The 18,730-nt window shown below is 50.4% G+C and overlaps 1 protein-coding gene and 1 pseudogene across 1 annotated transcript in view; one reads left to right on the forward strand and one right to left on the reverse strand.

Moving 5' to 3' along the window:
- Positions 1-18,730, reverse strand: part of CEP192 (centrosomal protein 192) — a 1,919,503-nt gene that overhangs the window by 758,867 nt on the left and 1,141,906 nt on the right. The window contains exon 29 of the mRNA XM_086965571.1: positions 13,893-14,069. Coding sequence (XP_086821697.1) covers positions 13,893-14,069 — 177 coding nt within the window. The remainder of the gene's footprint in view (positions 1-13,892; positions 14,070-18,730) is intronic.
- LOC147723962 (actin-related protein 2/3 complex subunit 1A-A pseudogene) lies at positions 14,281-15,397 on the forward strand (annotated as a pseudogene).

Here is an 18,730-nt window from a genome sequence, read left to right on the forward strand (position 1 = left end):
TTAGCGGTGGTACCTGCGTAGAGGGTGTTTCCGTAGTCCAGTCGGCTCGTGACCAGAGCATGGGTGACTGTTTTCCTTGTTTCGGTGGGGATCCAGCGAAATGTTTTTCTGAGCATGCGAAGAATGTTAAAGCAGGAAGACGATACGGCGCTGACTCGTCTGTTCATTGAGAGTGAGGAATCCAGGATGACGCCAAGGTTCCGTGCGTGGTCTGTCGGGATGGGTGCATTTCCGAGGGCTTCTGGCCACCAGGAGTTGTCCCATGCAGAGGGGGATTTACCTAAGAAGAGGACTTCTGTTTTGTCTGAATTCAGTTTCAGTCGGCTTTGTTTCATCCATTCGGCGACGTCTTTCATTCCTTCGTGAAGGTTAGTTTTGGCGGTGCTGGGGTCCTTGGTGAGAGATAGGATCAGTGGAGTGTCGTCTGCGTAAGAGATGATGTTGAGGTTGTGTTGGCGGGCGATGGCCGCGAGGGGGCTCATGTATACGTTGAAAAGGGTGGGACTGAGTGAGGATCCTTGTGGTACGCCGCAGATGATTTCAGAGGCCATGGACTTGAATGGTGGGAGGCGGACTCTCTGGGTTCTTCCGGTGAGGAACGAGGTGATCCATTCCAGTGCCTTTCCTTGGATTCCGATGTTTCTAAGGCGTTGTAAAAGGGTGCTGTGGCAGACTGTGTCGAAGGCTGCAGAAAGGTCGAGGAGGATGAGGGCGACTGTGTCTCCATTGTCCAGTAGAGTTCGAATGTCGTCAGTTGCTGCGATGAGAGCGGTCTCAGTGCTGTGTTTGGCTCGGAAGCCAGATTGTGAGGGGTCGAGTGAATTGTTGGCTTCGAGGAAGGCGGCGAGCTGGTTGTTGACAGCTTTCTCGATGACTTTGGCCGGGAATGGAAGAAGCGAGATGGGGCGGTAGTTTTTGAGTTCGGTGGGGTCTGCTGTTGGTTTTTTCAGAAGGGCGGTGAGTTCAGCGTGTTTCCAATGTTCTGGGAAGGTAGCGGAGTTGAAGGAGCAGTTGATGACGTCTCGGAGGTGCGGAGCTATGACGGAGTCTGCTTTGTTGAAGATGTGGTGAGGGCAAGGGTCTGTGGGGGATCCAGAGTGGATGGAATTCATCAGGCGGATGGTGTCCTCAGTGGAGATAGGGTTCCAGGCGTTAAGGGTGTTAACGGGGGGAAGATGGTCAGCTGATGGTAGGGTGGGTTGGCTTCCGGGTTGGTTGTCGAAACTGTTGTGGATGTCAGCAATCTTGGAAAAAAGAGGCTAGGGAATCGCAGAGGGTTTGAGAGGGGGTGATGTCGTTGGAGTTGGCCGAGGGGTTGGAAAATTCCTTGACGATGTTGAAAAGTTCCTTGCTGTTGTGGGCGTTGTTGTCAAGTCGATCCTTGAATGCTGTTTTCTTGGCTTTTCGGATCAGTTGGTGGTGAGTACGGATGGCGCTTTTGAAGGCGTCTTTGTTGCTGGTGGATGGGTCTTTTTTCCAGGCCTTTTCAAGGGAGCGGCACATTTTCTTGGACTTCTTGAGATCATCGTTGAACCATGAGGCCTTTTTGCTACCAGGTTTGCTTTGACGTTTCTTCAGTGGTGCTAAGGTGTCGGCGGTGTTGGATAACCAAAGGGTGAGGTTAGAGGCGGCTTCGTTGGCGTTAGAAGAGAGGGCTGGGGAGGTTTGAAGGAGCGATGTGGAGATCTGCTCCGTGGTGATTTTGTTCCAGTTTCTTTGTAGAGTTGGTTGGAGGTGGTTGGTGGGTTTTGGCTTGTTGTAGGTGAAGTGAATGCAGCTGTGGTCAGTCCAGAGGAGATCTGTAGTGTGGCTGAAGGAGACATGGTTGCTGGAGGTGAAGATGGGGTCGAGTGTGTGACCTGCGATGTGGGTGGGGGAAGTGACCAGTTGTTTAAGTCCGAGGTTGGCTAGGTTGTCCAGGAGGGTGGCGGTGTTGCGGTCGTTGATCTTTTCCAGGTGGAAGTTGAGGTCTCCCAGAAGGATGTAGTCTTTGGAGGGGAGCGCGTGTGGGGTGATGAAGTCCGTGATGTCTTCACTGAATTTTGCGCGGGGTCCTGGTGGTCTGTAGAGGAGGGTGCCTCTGAGTGTGGTCTTGGGGTCGATGTGAATCTGGAAGTGAAGGTGTTCGGAGTTAGTGAGGTTGGCGTCAGAGCTGGTTGAGATGCGGATTGATTTCTTATGGACGATAGCGATTCCTCCTCCTGTATGGTCAGTGCGGTCCTTGCGGCACTAAAGTCTCTGAGAATAGTTACTTACCTGCTAGTAATTCGCATTCCACTTTTGTAGTATATGGTTTTTCGCGCCCCTCGGGCATTTGTGTAAATTGTGCTACTTTCAGTATTTCTTCAAGAGTTTTGTATTGTGCTTAGCACCCTGTCCTCATAAAGAGTCCAGGGTTGTTGTGTTCTAAATAAATATCCTTTTATTTTCATAACAACTTGTGTGGTGTCCTTTCACTTGGTGTTCAAGGGGTATATGTGATGGTATAACAGCTGGCTTAACACGCCCTCTAGAGTTTAGCCTAAAGACTGCTCTTGTCCATGCTACTAGGATAGCTGGTTTATAAGGTTGACTTACAACCAATCATCAATAAGGGTTGTTTGGACTGATATATAATGTTCACTATTCTAGTGAGCACTTTGTATCAGGCCAACTTCTCACAATGGGCACCCAAGGGGAGCACCCCACAGTACATGGGATCTTACATCAAACACTAGAATCGCGGTAGGATTCCAACATGTCGATAACAAACATGACCGGTTTTGGAGCAGCCAATAATAAGTTGGACATCTCGTAATTGACTTGATATTCACTATATGTGTTAAATGTCTGTCAGCTCCTACAAAGCCTGCAGAATCAACTCTGGGATTTGTAGGGGTGTCCTGCTCATGCAGGAACACCCTCACACTTCTAACCAAGCACCCTGCCCTCAGGACTGAAGAGCCTGCCATCGGGTGACTTATAGGTTTTAAGTGTAGTGACCTCAGATATAGAGGGAACTTCTATCTGCCTGGAGAGGTGCTAGAACCAACTCACAGAGACTGCAAATGTAGGCCTGCGGGCCCAGTTAAAGTGCACTCCATTGGGTGGCAAAATACATGCAGCAGCTCAGGGGAGACCCCTGATGTACCTATGCCCTATTACCTCAGAACCATATACTAGGTGTAGGAGAGTAGGGTCTGCAATCCTATGATCACCCCAGATTTTTGCTTTTTGCTTCACTGGTTTACGACTTTCCCTGGCTGTGGGCCTGCTAATCAGACCCACAGCCTAGCTGTTCTCTCTCCAAATTGACACGTGCACCTTAGGTGCATTTACCAATTGGTACTGGGCCACCTTATCAGTCCCTGTACCCAGGGCATAGGTGTACCCAGGGCCTACCAGGGGCTGCAGCATGTATTATGCCACCCCTGGCTGGCCATCTAAATCTGACACAACTGGCTGCATGACAGCTGGGGCAAGGTGGTGTAATCACCCTTTGCTTTAGATATAGTATCCTTATATCTAAACCTAAAATGGACACATGTATTCCTATCAGTCACTCCTATGGCAGGCCTTATCAATCCTGAAGGCAGAGTGCTTGGAATTATGTGAGATGGTGCTCTGGCATGAGCTGAGCCCGTTTGCAGCTTGCGGAACCAAGTCCTAATAGCTGTTCCATGATAACGCGTACCATATACTCTTAAGTGCCTTATAATCCTCGCGGTTATTTGCCAACTTTGGTATTGCTTTATCAAAACATGTCGAGTAAGGTGTCATACGAATTGGAATACTAACCCCTCGCCAATTCTGGCAACGGGGTTAGCATTCCACCCTTCTAGAGGGACACGACATGTATGTAACTGTGAACCCCGGTTAAAGTTTACTCGAGCCTCAGCATCACAAAATGGATGCTGCCAACACAGACACAAGTCTGACCTCCTGCTGCTGGGAGTCCTTCCAGCGAGGAGAGCTTGGACAAAGGGTTTCCTGTCAGGGGCGGTGCTAGCACCATCCCAGACAGGGTTTTATGTATCCCAGGTAGGCAGGGCTGAGAGGAAGGTGACTGCAAGTGGCACCCCGGTGCTCACTGTGCATATGCCGGCTTGAACCAGTTCCAGGGGCACACCAGCCCCTGAGGTGGGGAAAGTCCGGACAAGGGAGAGGGGTGTAACCACCCCCCTCCTGGTCCCACCCATGGGCAGGACCTAGTCGCGTGCCAACCCTTTTTTTTTTTTTAGAATAAAGGTAGGAGCGGGCCCCCTTCCCAAATTAGATAATTCTGAATCTTGACTACTTTCCACGAAAGAACTCTTGAACATTTCTGAAGACTCTCCCTTGTGGCTAAGGAGTAGCCACCCTGCACCAGCGGGCACCATCTAGCGCATGCGGTTTGCTGCAAGTCCATCCTCCGGATCAAGACTGCCCAGCTCGACGAGACCCGGATTCCCTGCCATCTCTGACCTCTACCTGCATCATCAGCGCAGCTGAGATTCGTGGGTGTGACGAGACCCGAGGGACCGGCCATCTTCAAGACCTGCACGACGCTTATCCAGCACGACCGCCGAGGGATCCTCGAGTGAGTGCTTTGGGGTTTGAGAAGCCCTAACCCTGAGCAGCTCCAGCACCGAAGTCCAGCCCCCCAGCATCCACGAGATCTGCGTGGGGCCCTTCTGCTCTTTGCTGCTCACCGCCTTGTCCGGCCACTTGCCTGCTGGTTTGTAGCCCTCCTGACGACGAACCACGACTCCTCCATCGCTGGTCTGGTTGCTCCAGGCTGGTCCTAGCTCCCCTCCAACAGAGGAGCACCCCGGACCCTCCTGGTCCACTCCAGACGCCGTTTTGAATCCACCGCGTGGGCTTGCCTTTGCCAAGGTTTGTTGCCCCAATCCTGGGTCCAGCATCGCCGACAGCAGACACCTTCGTGGGACAGCTCGCACCTCCATCCTGGCCGCCGACAACGCCTCCTGGTCCGAGAGACTGCAGACCCCAGCGTCGCCCACTCACCTGGTCGAAGTGACTTCATCCGGTGCCATCCTGGTGCCCCTCTAATCACTGGCTAGTGATCAAGAACTGAGTCCCCTCTGCTTTCAGGTCGTCTCCATCACTGATCCAGTCTTGGATTCCATCGAACTTCATCACTGGTCGCCTGCCAGCAAACTTCTTCTTTCAGGCTCCATAGAATGTAACGAGGATTCCCGAAGTCTTTTGAACCCTATGCAGCCGCAGCCCCTGGGCTAGGTAACCTGAGCATTTTGGTGCTCCAACGTAGGTTCACTATCTAAGTGTCCAGATCCTTTTTCGTTTTCAGCCTAACTAGTCGGATTCGTCCGATATCTGTAACTTTACGAAATCTAGCATCCATAGACTTTGTCCCGCATCCCGCGTGAGAGTGCACACTCTGCACCCGATCTCCCTTGGCCTCCTGCTCCTAACCTAAAGGTTCAGTAGTGTAGTCCTAGCGATCCTGAAGCCTCTGGATCTTGTTACTTACCTGCTAGTATTTCGCATTCCACTTTTGTAGTATATGGTTTTTCGTGCCCCTCGGGCATTTGTGTAAATTGTGCAACTTAAAGTATTTTCTTAAGAGTTTTGTTATGTGCTTAGCTCCCTGGCTCATAGAGTTCAGGGTAGACTTGTTATGAATAAATATCTTTTATTTTCATAACAACTTGTGTGGTGTCCTTTCACTTGGTGTTCAAGGGGTATATGTGATGGTATAACAGCTGGCTTAACACGCCCTCTAGAGTTTAGCCTAAAGACTGCTCTTGTCCATGCTACTAGGATAGCTGGTCTATAAGGTTGACTTACAACCAATCATCAATAAGGGTCGTTTGGTATGATACACAGTGATCACTAGAATAGTGAGCACTATATATCAGGCCAACTTCTCACACTAGGGACCTGGGGTCCTGATTAGCAGGATCCCAACCAGACTCGTCAAAAAACAGAATACCAGCAAAAAGTGGGGATACCCATGAAAGCAGATGCTACTTTCCAACAGTGTGTATATTAAACTAACTAGGAACAAGATGTTCTGAAACCAGACTCTTAAAAGTTAAGTTCAAAGGGTTCTTTATGTCATTGCCCTTTGATGGGTATGGGCCCAGTGCCAAGTGGTCTCCAAGGTCCTAAAAAATGGTGCTAATGCACTTCGATTCCAGTGGCTTCCAGGGTCTCCTAAGGACAAGGACATAATGTCCTTGCAACTATAAAATAATGTTTTTTATGGGTGAGTTCACTGAAGGAAACTTTTTAGTTGTGAGGCAACACAATGGCAGGGCACACCGTTTTGGCCTAATTACAGATATTTCTTCTTGGGCTTGAGAGGTTTACAAAGAAACAGAAGTCCAACAAGTAGTGTTCAGAGAGTTTTCAGGGTAAAGAGTATGTGGAAGAAGACTGAAGCACAAGTTACTACTTGTGTAACGATATATCTGTAAGAGACATTAGTTAGTGATAGATTCCTTACCTTAGAATATCCCCAGGCGTCAGACTGGATCCGGAAATTTTTTGCGTAGCAATACCCCTGCGTGTTGGTAGGCGTCGTCTGCGGCTCCGCGTCCGTCGTCGGCGTCGTGAGCGCCGGAATGACGTCGTCGGCGTACTTAAACGCCGCCCATGCGCGGAGACGTCAGTTCTGATACACAGCTTTTCCGCGCCAGATACGCAGAGCCATGATAGAACCAACACTGGTGCCATGAAACTAGGGCCCTGAAAGGGGATGACCTTAACCCTAGATATCGGTTCGCAGAACGGGGAGGATGGGTGGGTCGGTAAGGAATCTATCACTAACTAATGTCTCTTACAGATATATCGTTACACAAGTAGTAACTTGTGCATCTGAAAGAGACACGTTAGTGATAGATTCCTTACCTTAAAATAGATACCCCAGCAATACCAACCCCGGTGGTGGGTCTGCGAACCAATATCACACCAGAAAGTCCTGGAGGACGGAACGGCCAAAGAAGCCATCCCTCCGGACTTGACTGTCCAGGCAGTAGTGTCTTGCGAACGTGTGCAGCGAGGCTCACGTTGCTGGCTGGCAAATGTCCTGTAAAGGGACTCCTCGGCCCAGGGCAGTTGTTGCCGTGGCACGAGTCGAATGAGCCCGCAATCCAGCAGGAGGCTCCTTTTTCGCCATGGAGTACCATGCCTGAATACACAAGATGATCCACCGCAAAATGGTACTCTTGTGTACTGCCTTTCCCTTCTTCGCGCCCACGTAACCAACAAAGAGTTGGTCATCCACCCGGAATTGGCGTGTGCGGTCTATGTAATAGGAGAGCGCACGTTTTGGATCCAGGCGGTGGAGCCTCTCTTCCTCTTTCGAGGGATGCGGAGGAGCAAAGAAGGTGGGCAAAGTAATGGACTGCCCGATGTGGAAGGCCGTGACAACCTTGGGCAGAAAGGAAGGTCGTGTACGCAACACCACCTTGTCAGGATGAACAGATAGGAAAGGTGGAACACAAGAAAGAGCCTGGAGCTCACTCACTCTCCTGGCAGAGGTGATGGCGACCAGGAAAGCAGTCTTCAATGTGAGAAGACTGAGAGGACAGTTATGTAGCGGCTCAAAGGGAGCACACATCAGATAAGTGAGAACAAGATTCAAGTCCCACTGGGGCATCACAAAGGGAACAGGAGGAAACATGTGTGTGATGCCCTTCAGAAATCTACTTACAATGGGGGACTTGAATAAAGAAGGCTGATCAGGTAGCCTTAAGAAGGCAGAAAGAGCAGAAAGGTACCCTTTAAGAGTGCCCAGAGCAGAGCCCTGCTGGGCAAGGGAAAGAAGAAAGAGCAGCACTTCCGAAAGGGGTGCAGAGAGAGGATCCACAGCCTTTGCTGTGCACCATGCCACAAATCTGTTCCACCTGCAGGCGTACACCGACTTTGTGGAGGGACACCTGGCTGCCAGAATGATATCACAGACTTCAGGAGGCAAGTCAAATGGCCTCAACTGTCGCCGCTCAATGTCCAAGCTTGTAGGTGGAGACTGGACAGGTTCGGGTGCAGCACCGTCCCCTGCTGCTGCGACAGAAGGTCCTCCCGAAGAGGCAGACGATTCGGGGGATCGACTGACATGCTGAGTAGCTCGGGATACCAGTATCTTCGTGCCCAGTCCGGAGCCACAAGGATAACCTGGGCCCGGTCGCGCCTGATCTTCTTCAGCACTCTGGGCAGAAGTGGTATAGGCGGAAAAGCGTACAACAGACCGCAGCTCCACTCGCGACGAAAAGCGTCGCCGAGCGAGTGCCACCTTGGAAATTCCAACGCGCAGAACTGATGACATTGCGCGTTCTCTTCTGTGGCGAATAGATCTAACCAAGGCTCTCCCCATTGCTGAAAGAGACCTTGCACCACGTCCGAGTTCAGACGCCACTCGTGATCCATCATGCACCGACGGCTGAGTTCGTCCGCCCTGGCATTCAGAGAGCCTGCCAGGTGTTGAACCACCAGGGTCACGCCCTGATGTTCCAGCAATTGCCATAGGCGCAGAGCCTCCTGGCACAGGGTCCACGACCCCACTTCGCCCTGTTTGTTACAGTACCACATGGCAGTGGTGTGGTCGGTGAACACTTGCACTACACTCCCCCGAACAGAGGGGAGGAATGCCTTCAGTGCTAGACGAATCGCCCGCAGCTCTAACATGTTGATATGGAGCCAGGACTACGCCGGAGACCAGAGGCCTCTGATCTCCGCCTCTCCCATATGGCCTCCCCAGCCCTGGAGAAACGCGTCCGTCACAACTACGTGCTCCGGGTGGGGTAGGGAGAGGGATCTGCCACTGACCCAGTCACGGTCCGTGAGCCACCACTGCAGTTGTCTCGCAGTGCCCTCCGAGATCAAGACATGATCGGACAGGTTGCCCTGATGCTGGGCCCACTGAAACTTCAGGTCCCACTGCAGAGCCCGCATTCGCCACCTGGCGTGATGCACCAGAAGGATGCAGGAGGCCATCAGCCCCAGAAGCCGCAGCGTCAACCTGACCGAGACTCAGGATAACGGCTGGAAGATGGGAATCAGAGCCTGAATATCCCGAACCCGCTGTTCGGGTGGGTAAACCCGAAACTGCGCCGAGTCGAGAACTGCTCCGATGAAGATGAGCTTCTGAGAGGGGCACAGGTGTGACTTTGGTACATTGATGGAAAACCCCAGCAAGTGCAGGAGGTCAGCCGTAGTCTGGAGGTGGGTGACGACTACCTGGGGCGAGCCCGCCTTCAACAACCAGTCGTCGAGGTAGGGGAAGACTGACACCCCCTGCCTGCGCAGATGAGCTGCGACCACCGCCATCACCTTCGTGAACACCCGTGGGGCGCTGGTAAGGCCGAAGGGGAGCACGGTAAACTGAAAGTGCTCTTGGCCTACCGTGAACCGCAGGTGACGCCGGTGGGCCGGCAGGACGGGAATGTGGAAATAAGCGTCCTGCAGGTCCAACGCTACCATCCAGTCTTCCGGGTCCAGGGCAGCAAGGACCTGAGCCAAAGTTAGCATCTTGAACTTCTCCTTCCGGAGGAAGCCGTTGACGTTCCGTAGGTCCAAGATCGGGCGCAGGCCCCCTTTGCCCTTCTTGGGTACCAGAAAGTAGTGGGAGTAACATCCACACCCTACTTCTGGCCCAGGAACGCGCTCGATGGCCCTCTTGGCCATGAGGGCCGTGACTTCCTCTTGCAGAAGTTGCAAGCGATCCCCCGACACACGGTGGCATTGCGGTGGCATGGATGGAGGGGATGCCTCGAAGGGGAGGGAGTAGCCCCTTCGGACGATCTGCAGCACCCACCTGTCCGAAGTGACTGTGCGCCAGTGGGAGAGGTGATGGCGAACCCTGCCTCCCACAGGCGTCACATGGGCCTGAAAACTCGGACTAGGAAGGTTTAGAGGCAGGTGCTGCTGCGGGGGGTGCGGACTGGCCTCGCTGTGGTCCCCGACCGCGGCAACATCGGTTTCCATGTCCGCCACCGCGCTGTTGGACATTCTGCGGCGCGTGGCTGGCAGTATGTGTGGGGGCGCCCCTTTGTGGCCACGAAAGGAGCAAAAGGCACCCGATTGCTGGCGTGGGGCCGCGAGGCCCAAGGACTTGGCCTTAGCCCTGGAGTCCTTGAAACGTTCCAGCGCATGGTCTGCCTTGTCGCCGAAGAGGCGACGGCCATCAAAAGGCATGTCCAGTAGCGTGGCCTGGACATCGGGCGAGAAGTTGGCGGACCTCAACCAGGCGTGTCGTCGAACCGCCACTGTCGTTGCCATCGCCCTGCCCAGTGAGTCCGTGGTATCCAGCCCACACCGGATAGAAAAGCGTGCTGCGTCTCGGCCTTCCGCAAGGGCTTGGCCGAGTTTAGCCTGGACCTCCTCCGGGCATTGTGGCAGCACCTCCGCAACGGTGTCCCACAGAGTGTGGGTGTAGCGGCCCAAGAGACAGGCGGTATTCACAGACCGCAGCCCTAAGCTAACAGACGAGAAAACCTTCTTCCCGAACTGTTCGTATCTCTTGGATTCCCAGTCGGGCGGGGCCGACAGGAATGCGGTCTGGGAGTTTGAGGCCTGGATGACCAGACTCTCGGGGGTGGGGTGGGTGGACAAAAAGCATGGGTCGCCTGGGGCCGGGCGGTAGTGTCTGGCTACGTTCCTATCCACAGGCGGACCTGTGGCGGCTTGGACCAAGTGCCGACAAGAACGTCACACAAGGCCTCATTGAACAGCAGCAGAGGCTCACTGGAGCTTGACTGCGGTTTGAGGACCTCTGTGAGGAGGTTAGTCCTCACGGCCGCGACGGGGAGCTTAAGGTTTAAGGCCTTAGCTGCCTTCGTCAACACTACACTATATGTAGAGTCCGCCTCCGAAGCCACAGTCGGAGGTGAGCTAAATCCAGTGTCTGGGGAAGAGTCAAGACCACTGGCCTCCCCAAGCTCATATGTCCAGTCCTGTTGAGACTGGCAATCTAGTGCCAGAGGGTCCTCGGACTCCTCCCGATCTTCCTCGTCACCTGTGTCCTGTAAACCAGGATTAGCAGACAGGGCCTCCTCGTGGAGATAAAAATCTCCAAAGGCCGACGGAATCGGCGCCTGAGTCGGACCGTAGGAAACATTGGGGGCGGCAACCACAGTGGGCGCCGGGGGCGACACCCTTGAGGACGGCGCCAGTGAGGTCGTAGGGTCGACCGGCGACGTCCCGGATCCAGAGACGGATCCGGCGAGGTCCTGCGGCGCCGAGACCGAAGTCGTTGGCGGCGTCGGGGCCGAAGCGCCCGACCCGTTAGAACCTCCAGACGGAACCGTCGGGCCCGAAGGCGCCACTGGAACCGAGTGAGGAGGGAGGGCCCTCATGGCCATGAGGTACCTCTCGACCTCTTCCAGCGTCACGCCCTGCCCAGGGACCCGAAGGTGTGGGGCAGGCGGCGACGCTAGCAACTCCCGCAGAGCCGCGTGGGCGGTGTCGCCCGAGCCCCCGGCCGCATCGTGCGAGTGTCGGGGTGGGTCGGAGGATCGATGACGTCGCTCCGACCGCTCATGCCTCTTACCTGAGGACTTGGAACCAGACGATCGGTGTCCACTTCCGGATCTCCGATGACTCCGACCTCGCGACCTGTCCCTCGACCTCCCGTGGGACCGGGACTGGGACCTGGAGCGGCGCCGGGCCAACTGCCTGAGCTCAAGTCGCTTGCGGGACCGCTCCCGCCTAGCCTTCGACGTCAGGGCCCGGCAGTCGGAGCAGGTTCGATCATCATGGTCGAGGCCTAAGCACTTCAGGCACCGGCGATGGGGGTCCGTGACCGACATGAGTCGGTCGCACTTCGAGCAAGGCCTGAACCCGGGCATCCCTGGCACCGATGGAGTCAAAGACTCGACAAGAAAAGGCGATCAAAAAGATCAAAAAGTTCAGTCAAAAATTGACTGGGGGTAGAGCTTCTTCCAGATCTGCGCTAGCTGGCGCGGAAAAAAGAAGAACTGACGCCAGCGCGCATGGGCGGCGTCTAAGTACTCCGACGACGTCATTCCGGCGCTCACGACGCCGACGACGGACGCGGAGCCGCAGACGACGCCTACTGACGCGCAGGGGTATTGCTACGCAAAATTTTTCCGGATCCAGTCTGACGCCTGGGGATATTCTAAGGTAAGGAATCTATCACTAACGTGTCTCTTTCAGATACAAACATCTTCTGCTCGCACCACTTACCCCATAGGGGAAAAGAAAAAGATTCAGCGTTAATGGCTGCCTAGACTTGTGAGCCTGTTCAGTAATGCCCTGCAACTTCAGTACGGTTAGAGAAAGCTAGTCATTGGCTGTGACCTGTCTTTGTTTCAATTCGTTTTAATTGCTCTAGAGGTGCTGTAGATATAAAATCAAGTCTCGTTTAAACTGAACCAGTGAACTTATGATTGATACAATAGATCTTGCAGCTTCCTTTCCAGGTGCAAGACTTGACCTGAATTTTTCCATTAGTAATACTTCTCATCAGACGGGTGGCACACTCAGATTTAATAATGAGTCTGGAAACTCCTCCAAAAGCAATGTAATAGAGGTATAGTAGGTGCTCCCCACTGGTAACACCATGCCCATCTGGTTATATCTTTTCCCCTAAAGGTAAAAGATGTAAAGGAAGGAGTCAACCATAAAACATACCATTAACGTAAAAATCATCCTCCAGGTGTGAGGTGGGATGGTCATAAAGAATCTACAAACAATATATCAATGTTATACAAGTTAAGAATCCTGTTCTTCTAACAGATACCCGTTCCGTAAACACTACTCCCATAGTATCCTTGAAAGAGGAGGGCTGAGAATATTGAAGTTGTCAGTCCAACTGAGATTGCTACTGCTTTTCCTAAACAAGACAATGATGATAATTGGTATAGACACAGAGCAAAGAAGCTGTTCGCCGATGGTTTAAACCGAACATTGCTCAAAAGGCCAGAATGTGACAGCAGTGCCTCTATTGAAATAAGCCTTGATAACTATCAGGGGCCTGCATAACCTCTAACTCAATAACACTATAAATACAGTTATAACAGTATAATACAGTTCAAGAATAAAAACCATCTGGAAAGGGTCTGTAAATCGAGAATGACTGTGCTTACGGTATCTATTGGAAGAACCTTATTGTGGACCTTAGGAGTAGCTAAATGATCATAGGATCAAGGTTACAGGTTAGTATGCCACCACATCTTCTCATTCTGTCTGCCAAGCAGTTTTAATTATGAAAAATATCCATGATACCGGTCTATATATCTAGGCACCTAGAATGTAGTCCAAGACACCAAATTATTTGCTTATTTGAAAACATTGAGAATGATTAGAAAATGAATGTCTAGGCCCACTTTCACAGAATCAGTTTAGAGTATGCTCTCTAACTCATTCACACAATTCATTGAATGTTTAAAATGGAATTAAAAGACATCATATAAGTTACCTGTGATGAAAACAAATGCAATGTACATCAGAGCTATATATTGTTTTTTACTTTTCAAAGAGAAACTGATAGGGTTAATATGGTTTAAAGTGAACCAATCTCAAATGTTACCATCAACCTTCGAATTTTGTTTTTGACAGCTATTCTTAGATGAGCCCTGTGGGTTTTTTATTGAGTCACTAGTTAATATTGCACTAAGAATAAAAATCTTTGTGATTTATTTCTGTATCACTGTATCAATTCAAATGTTCTTCCCATGCTAAAATTAGCTAACATTCACACAATCAGGTTAAGAATAGCACATTCGTGCGGGTGGAAAAAAAACATCACACTAAATAAAAACCAACAAACTATAAGAATTTGAATTCACGCTAATACTATAGTTAGGGACACTTTGTTAACTGTGAAAACATTTAAGACAGCAAATCTTGTATATTAAATCCAATCACTGACTGAAATTAAAATCCAATGAAGATCGAAGGGAAGACAGATATAGGTTAATCCTTACATGGATGATCCAAGTGTTACTCCTCCCCACATCATGAACTGCTTATTGGAAAGAATAGGAGGAACAGGTGAAGAAACTGATGAAGGTTCAGTAGTTTTTGTAGAGGCATTCTCTGTCGAGCCTTCCAACATCACTTCATACTGCGGTCCAGAAGGTTTCACATATATTATGAGCACACTTCAAAACAAAAGACAATCTGTATTAAGAAATGACAAGGTTTTCATGATTTTGTAATGCATACTAGGAATTAAATAAACCTAAATAAACCAGATTAAACACAGGTACCTGAATTAACTTAATTATTTAAACGCTGAACTTTGTAAGAATTACTTAAAATTACAAATCTGGGTCGACCGGTATTCCTGCAGCCGTCGTCGCCTCTCTCCCGCCCCCGCCCGGAACGAATTTTGCGTCGACTGACCAGAGTCCGCGAATTCAGGTCCGCAGCCCCTACTCCTGCCACAGCCTTCTCCCTTCTGAAAACCCTAAGCAAGTTCATCGCCCACCATGTCCCTGCTTCAGTTTTTACTGGAGCCAATCACCTGCCATGCCTGGAACAAGGATCGCACTCAGATTGCCATCAGTCCCAACAATCACGAAGTTCACATCTATAAGGAGAGTGCAAACCAGTGGGTGAAGGCTCATGAGCTAAAGGAACATAATGGCCACATTACAGGGATTGACTGGGCCCCCAAAAGTGATAGAATTGTGACAGGTGGATCAGACCGGAACGCCTATGTCTGGAGTTAGAAAGATGGCATGTGGAAGCCGACCTTGGTGATCCTGAGAATAAACCGTGCTGCTACCTTTGTGAAATGGTCATCTCTGGAAAACAAGTTTGCCGTTGGCAGTGGTGCCAGACTTATATCTGTGTGCTACTTTGAGTCAGAAAATGATTGGTGGGTGAGCAAACACATTAAGAAGCCCATTTGTTCCACTGTGCTTAGTTTAGACTGGCATCCCAACAACGTTTTGCTGGCAGCTGGATCCTGTGATTTCAAAAGCAGGGTTTTTTCTGCTTACATTAAAGAAGTGGTGAAAAGCCAGCCAGCACACCATGGGGATCAAAATGCCTTTTGGCCAGTTGATGACAGAGTTTGGAGGTGCCGGAAGTGGAGGATGGGTGCACAGTGTCAGTTTCCCTGCCAGCGGAAACCGCCTTGCATGGGTCAGCCATGACAGCACCGTGTCTGTTGCTTCAAAAAACTATGATCCTTTCACAGTTGAAGACGGACTACCTCCCTCTCCTGAGTGTGACATTTGTCTCCGAGAACAGCGTGGTGGCAGCTGGCCATGACTGCTGCCCTATGCTGTTCAGCTGTGATGATCATGGCTCACTGACCTCCATTTCCAAGCTAGACATTCCAAAACAGAGAATTCAGCGAAACATTTCTGCGATGGAGCGTTTCAGAAATATGGACAAGAGGGCCACAACTGAGGACCGCAACCCGAACATGGAGACATTGCATCAAAACAGCATTGTGAGAAGTTGGACTGATATATAGTGCTCACTATTCTAGTGATCACTTTGTATCATACCAAACGACCCTTATTGATGATTGGTTGCAAGTCAACCTTATAGACCAGCTATCCTAGTAGCATGGACAAGAGCAGTCTCTCGTCTCGAACAGTGACTGAGTCAGGGGGAGGTTTCCCCCTGACTCAGTCACTGTTCGAGACAACGACGGACAGAGCGGGGTCTCACATATCCTGAGCCAGGTCCAGGAAGAGGTGAGGTCCACTCCCCGGACACACTGGACACTACTAAGACACCAGGTGCCGAAGAGAGGAGTTTATACAGATGAGGGAACATTATATCCTTTACTGTTGTGTTTCACTTGTGTGTTTTTTCATATAGTTTTTCACACTTCTATTCACTTACAAGCAGTAGCATTAATATAGAACAGAGACCCTGACGAAAGCCTGGGGAATCTCCAGTTGTGGCTGAAACATGTTGGTCTTTTCGCAGCTATTTGTGTGTACTGCGATGATTATGTTACACTGTTCTTGTTTTTAAATTGGAAGGGGCTGACGTTTATTAAAATAGGATTTTGTTAAGTTCCCTATCCTTTTTTAACCACCACATATATTATTTTTGCACTGCACATTCCCATCATATCAACACCATGTGGTACAACCGAGTGATTGTGGGTCGTTACCCCGAACCGGTTATCAGGGTATGCTGGTGGTCTCAATGATCAAGAGACACAATACCCGGTAAGGATTACCAGATGAGAATATTGATCCATACAAGACTTTGATGGGAATCCTCAACTAAGGGTGACTTACAGTTGCCGGTGTTTTGCATTCTGGTGATATGGTTTGTTAGTTCTGCTTATTTTCTGTTCCTACGCACACGAGTTGGCATAGGTACAATACTATAGAATCACTCTGTAAGGAACCTTAAGTTTGTTGCTATCCTGTTTCTCATAATTCAAAAGCAGTGATTGCATAGGATTGGGCTGATGATCTGCATGTGGCCAGTGAGGAGGATTAAAATTTTCCTAAATCCAACATAACAAAGTTCTATTTGAGGTCTCAGCTTAAAATATATTTGTAAGTGGTAACGTGTTTTCAGTATACATTTTGCGTGCTTATGTAGATTTTATTTGTTTGTCACCCCTTTGCCGCCCCTGATGTACCTACTGCTTGTAGAACAAATTACTTGCCTTTCGTAACGCCTTATCTGGGAGCGACTATCTAGCCACAGATTCCTTGCCTCATAATATTCCCCAGGCGTAAGACTGGATAAAGATGTTTATAAAGCAGTACCTCTGTGCGAAGATAAGTGGCGTCATTTTACTCTGCGTCAAGGGGATTAAATGTTTGTAAAGGACGACTTCCAGCTGAAGCACTTCTGTGAATGGGTTCGTTTTGACTACTACTGCGGATAGCTGAAGGTTTCAGGCCTCAGCCACCCTATGCACCACCATAGTTAGAGGCCCACTTCTCTGTAGCCACGGTAGGAGGAGAGACCGAGCTAGGATCAGGTGAGGTGTCTAACGGACTGGTCTCCACTAGGTTCTCATACTAGTTGGCCTCATTATGATTGAGGAGATGCTGGTATCCATAAGGGTCCTTAGGCTCCTCCCATTTGTCTCCTTCTCCAGGCCTGTCAAATTAAAAAAGCACTAGCTTCGATGGAGAGCATGGTCCAGGCGTACCGGTCTGGCTTCATATTTGAGTCGGTAATTATTATGGGGCTGGCACCACCGTAGGACATCGGTAGCACTGGACTAGGCTCTGAGGAAGGTCTTTTTCTTGCAGGCGGCTCCGTTTCAGATTCAGCAAAGAAGCAATGGGGCCCGACTGGCACGGAGGATGAAGCTGCGAGCGATGATTCAGTGGGAGCCCCTTCCAAGCCCATAGGGCCTGAAGGTGCTCGCGAGGGGCCAGGCCGCTCAAATACTAGGTGCATGGCCTCAAAATTCCTTATGCTGGATAGGGGAGGGGTTGCTCTGGGAAAGTCAGGGAAGAGTGGAGTGGACCCTGACTCATGCTCTGCCGAAGTACGAGGACTGGAGTGTCAATGCTTTCACAACGCGTCAAAAGACTTTGACGGGTAGGGTGAAGTCTAAGGCCTCTTCGACTTCATGTTTGTGGGACATACCCGACTTCGCTTGCAAACTTCAAGAGTGACGACGTTCGTGGGTGTGGCCTTGTCTGTGTCATCTGAAGTTGAAGAGCTTGAAGGATTGCTCCTGCAGCGGCTTTGGGTGCATGATGCAGCAGTCCTTGCAGGTCTTTGAGTGGTAGTCCCTCTCCATGAACCAATAACACACCAAGTGTGGATCTGTCACAGATATCTTCTGTAACAGGTACCGCATGGTTTGAAACCACAAACTTTCTTAGGGGATATTCCTTTAAGCAATGAAAATTGAGTAAATAGGCAATCAAAAAATGACTAAAGGTAGCTCTGAATGGATCAGCAGTATCTGGCCTGGAAAGTAGTGAACTGACAACAGTGAGTCAAGTGGCACCTATACGTGTAATGGGCTTTTAATTTCTGGCATTGCCTACGAGGAGGTAAACTAAGCCACCAACCAGCGGGCAGGAATACTGTTCAAAAAGAACAAGTTACTTACCTTCAGTAACGATATATCTGTAAGAAACATAGGTTAGTTATGAATTCCTTACCTTAGAATTACCCCAGGTGTAAGACTGGATCCGGAGAATCTTTTCGTCAGCAGTACCCCTGCACATTAAAAGGTGGTGTCGGTCGGCTCAGTGTTCGTCGATAGCGTCGTGGTCACCAGGATGACATTGCAGTAGCTACGTAGATGCCGCCCTCGCGAGCTGACTTCAGTTTGTTTACACGGCATTCCACACCAGAAGCTCAGTCAGGCAAGACACTGACCACTGGTGCACAAAATTAGGGTCCTGAAAGGGATTCCCCGACCCTAGAAGTCAGTTCATAGAACGGGGAGGTTGGGTTGGGTAATAAGGAAGCTAAAACTAACCAATGTTTCTTACAGATATATCGTTACCAAAGGTAAGTAACTAGTGCATCTGAAAGAAACAGTTATAGATCCCTTAGCTAAGAATAGATACTCCAGCAATACCAGCCCCGGAGGTGGGTCAGCGAACCAAGTTCACAAAAGAAAGCCCTGGAAAAAAGAACGGTCAAAAAGCGGTCTCTCCGGACTTGGCTGTCCAGGCAGTAGTGTCTAGTTAACATGTGCAGAGATGCCCACGTAGCTACCTGACAGATGTCATTGAGGGGGACTCCTCGTCCCAAAGCAGTAGTAGCTATCGTCCACCTGGAAGAATGGGTGCACAGCCCCACTGGAGACTCCTTCTTTGCCAAGGAACAGCAAGCCTTAATGCACAAAACGAAC

Source organism: Lissotriton vulgaris, chromosome 4_1 (genome assembly GCF_964263255.1).
Source record: "Lissotriton vulgaris chromosome 4_1, aLisVul1.2, whole genome shotgun sequence".
Classification (NCBI taxonomy): Eukaryota; Metazoa; Chordata; class Amphibia; order Caudata; family Salamandridae; genus Lissotriton; species Lissotriton vulgaris.